This window comes from Orycteropus afer, unplaced genomic scaffold (genome assembly GCF_000298275.1).
Source record: "Orycteropus afer afer isolate SDZICR_OR568_19922 unplaced genomic scaffold, OryAfe1.0 scaffold00840, whole genome shotgun sequence".
Lineage (NCBI taxonomy): Eukaryota > Metazoa > Chordata > Mammalia > Tubulidentata > Orycteropodidae > Orycteropus > Orycteropus afer.
In genome coordinates this window covers 300,388-304,611 of record NW_006922427.1, presented here as the reverse complement: position 1 = coordinate 304,611, position 4,224 = coordinate 300,388, and the positions used below count along the sequence as shown (strand labels likewise).

Genomic DNA, 4,224 nt, shown 5'->3' with positions numbered 1-4,224 from the left:
GGCTGTCATTTGAACATAACAAGGGGATACTGCATATTTTAAAATCAGAAAGGATGTGTGTCAGTGTTGTATCCTTTCACCACACTTGTTTGATCAGTTCGCTGAGCAAATAATTTGAGAAACTGCATTATATGAAGTAGGTGATATCAGGATTGGAGGAAGAACCATAAAAAATTAGATATACAGAAGACACACTCTTGCTTGCTGAAAATGAAAATAACTTGAAGTACTTTGAATAAAGAAAATGAAAATCCTCGTAATTGGAGCACTATGCAACATCATGATAAATGGTGAAATATTGAAGTTATCAGGGATTTCATTTCATTTGGATCCACAGTCAACACCCATGGGAGCAGAAATCAGGAAATCAGATGTCATACTGAACTGGGCAAATCCATGGCAAAAGACCTCTTTATAGTGTTGAAGAGCATAGAAGACTAAGGTGTGCCTGACCCAAGCCATAGCATTTTCAATTGCCTGATATGCATGTGAAAACCGAACAATGAATAATGAAGACTGAAGAAGAGTTAATGCCTTTGAATTGTGGTGTTGCTGAAGAACCCTGAAAATACCATGGATTGCCAGAAGCATGAACAAATCTGTCCTTGAAGAAGTGCAACTGGAATGCTCCTCAGAAGTGAGAATGGCCAGACTATGTCTCACCAACTTTGGTCATGTTGTCAGAAGGGACCATTCCCTCGAGGAGGATACCACACCTTGTAAAACAGAGGGTGAGGAAAGAAGAGGAAAACCCTCAATGAGATGGAATGACACACTGGTTTAAAAAATGGGCTCAAAGCTAGCAAAGATTGTGAGGATGGCGTAGGAGCTGGCAGTGGTTAGTTCTTTTTTACATAGGGTCATTGTAAGTCGAAGCTGACTTGACAGCACCTAATAACAAAAGCAACATCTTGATTGAACCTTGGGTTAGGCTCCCTGCTAGATAATGAGTTCATGGTATAGCCTCATTTCTTGACACTAACATGGAATCGTCATTTTTGAATGACAATGGCTATGATAAGGCAAATCTTTCATTGAAAAGGAAAAATTACAAAGAAGATATGTTTTCAGAAAATGAGAAAAAGTTCAATGTCTTTTACTGCAAATGTGATGAATATTATATATTTATTTATGATCAACTGAATTGTTGTAGGCTCCACCACCATTAAATATGAATCTCTCAAATTTTAATGAACTTAGGGTCAAATACGTTAAAACAGCCAGAACTATATTTAGGTATCTGAAAGCTTTCTTTATGTGCTGATCTTCTGATATTCTTAAAATTATATGGAGTGTTACCATTCCAAGAAATTACAAACAGGATTAAATGAGTTATTTTTTAATGCATAATTTGCACAAGAAAATTGTTCATATATTATCAGTGACATGATTTCAACATTTGAATCTCATTTTCCAAAGTGAAAATCAAAGTTGACTTTATCTAAACTTATGAATATCAGAGTTAGTCACATACATACACACACACACACACACACACACACATATATATACATATATATGTATATAATTATTTGTTGGATTATCTTATCATGTATTGAAAGGTAGACAACTCTATTCTTGTTTTCATAAATTGCATCCTGTATATACAAATATATGTGTATATGTATGTATGTATATATTTATCTATCTATTCTGAAGGATGTTTCATACCTACAGAATATTCATAAATAATTATAAAATGAATATTTAAGTAATGATGATGTATATTAAGGAGTCTCTTTGTGGTAAAATATTTATCAAACTTAGATATTTAACAAAAGGTTGGAGACTAAATCTACCTAGAGACTTATCAAGAAGCTCTGGTGGCATAGTGGATAAGGCATTTCAGTCATTAACCAGAAGATTGGCAGATCAAACCCACCAGGTGCTCTGGGGGAGGAAGATAAGGCAATCTACTTCTGTAAAGATTGACAGCCTTGGAAAGCCAATGGAGGTCACTAAGAGCCAGAATCAAATCAAGGGCAGTGGGTTTTTTGGCTTGAAGTCTTATAGAAGTTCTGACATTCTACTTCTTAAAAATCATCCATTGAAAACCCTATGGCAAACAGTTCTCTGACACCATGAGGTCACCATGAGCCATAACTAACCTGAGGTAACTATTTTTATCCAAGTTAAACAAATACTATAGCTAGAACCTATGATTCCCCATTTATATAGAATTATGAAATTATGATTCAATTTATAGAATTCAAAAATGCTGGCACAAAAATAGATTGTTCAATATATGTATTTAAAAGAAAAACATTTTTGTTTTTAGGTTTGAAATGTACATGATGAGCTTATTTTGTGACAGTATTTCAGTGATCATTATTTTTGGAATGTTTTATAATCAATAAATTTCATTTTCTATGGGCATTATCTAAATGAAAAATAGAGGATAAAATCAGCTCTATGATCCATTCATTTCATTTACTTACTCAACAAATAATACTGGCAACTGCTCCCCTCTAAGCAGTCTTTTAGACACTTGGGTTACAGTAGTGAAAAAATAACAAAATATCTTCCATCATGAAGTGTAAATTATGGTGGAAAAGAATGGAAAAAATCAATATAATTCATAAGTTAACTTCTTAATATGCAAGCAAGTGAAAAGTGATTTGTAAACTAAAGAAAAACAGATTAGTTTCAACAGGGTGTTCAGGGATAGAACGCCTTACTAAGGTGATATTTCAGCAAAAGCTGTATCTAGTAAATAATATGGAAATAGGATTTTCAGATTGCCTGGAGCCAACATCCCACTCAATATTTTCAACATCATTCATTGATTCAAATAAGTTCTCATAAAACACGTTCACTTTAAGAGCTGGTAAAAAGTTCTTTGACTTTGATTATAAACTACACAGCACTAAATTATCTTTTGTAGAAATAAGTAAATAAGTTTGGGATTGACAGTCATTTCTGTTGTTTTCTTTTCTACTCAGTTCTTGTTATTTGTTTGTTTATTTTCTTTTAGAAAAATAAAGGAATTTATCATGGAATTTGAGAATCAGACTAACAGCAGAGACTTTATTCTGTTGGGACTGTTCTCTTCTTCCCAAACAAGTCTGGTGTTCTTCTCCTTTTTGTGTATCATTTTTATTATAACAGTAACTGAAAATACACTCATGATCCTCCTTATTCATAAGAATTTACGACTCCACACTCCCATGTACTTCCTGCTGAGTCACCTTTCTTTCATGGATATCTTACATATTTCCAACATTGTTCCGAAAATGATTGCTAACTTTCTGTCAGGCAGTAGAACAATTTCATTTGCAGGTTGTGGCTTCCAGGTATTTCTGTCCCTCACCCTCTTGGGTGGTGAGTGCCTTCTTCTGGCAGCAATGTCCTATGATCGTTATGTAGCCATCTGTAATCCACTACGTTACCCTATCCTTATGAATGAGCATGTCAGCATTCTCATGGCCTTTGCATCCTGGCTTGTGGGGACAATCAACTCCACAGTTCACACAGCTTATGCTCTCCAATTCCCTTTCTGTGGTTCAAGAGCCATAGATCACTTTTTTTATGAAGTCCCAGCCATGTTGAAGTTGTCCTGTGTAGACACATCACATTACAAAAGAGGTATGTATGTTAGTGGCATCATCTTCCTCGTTATCCCTTTTTCCATCATCTTTGCTTCTTATGTCCAAGTTCTCCTTACTGTCCTTCAGATGAAATCATCAGAAGCATGGAAAAAGTCATTTTCTACCTGTTCATTCCACATGATTGTGATCATGATGTACTATGGACCTTTTATTTTCACATACATGAGACCCAAGTCCCATCACACTCCAGGTCAGGATAAGTTCTTGGCAATATTTTATACCATACTCACACCTACTCTCAACCCTATCATCTACAGCTTTAGAAATAAAGATGTTCTTACAGCAATGAAAAATGTGCTTCTAACTAACTTTCTGCTGAAAAGATGAATGTAAAAAATGCTTGGTTGTAGGTTCTCTCAGTTCCCATATTTGAATCTCCAGGAGATCCATTATTAGTATCTCTGAGAAGAAAACCAGAATTTTACTGATAACTTGAATGCAGTATCTGTTTCTCCATGTGTGGAAAAAAGTGAATATTTCAACAATCTTGAGTAATAAAGTTATGATATTTGTTGGACTTGCAAATATGTGCCTGTAGTAAAGCATTGTTCCCTCTCTGGTACTGATTATAAACAGCAAAAGAATTTAAAGGAATTAAAAGGTAATGCAAGGTTTC

The 4,224-nt window shown here is 34.6% G+C and overlaps 1 protein-coding gene across 1 annotated transcript; it reads left to right on the top strand.

The window, feature by feature from the left end:
• The first annotated feature begins 2,993 nt into the window (after positions 1-2,993).
• On the top strand, positions 2,994-3,935 carry LOC122151874 (olfactory receptor 2AJ1-like). The gene has a single exon (XM_042783299.1). The coding sequence runs from the start codon at positions 2,994-2,996 to the stop codon at positions 3,933-3,935; it is 942 nt and encodes a 313-aa protein (XP_042639233.1).
• Positions 3,936-4,224: the final 289 nt, after the last annotated feature.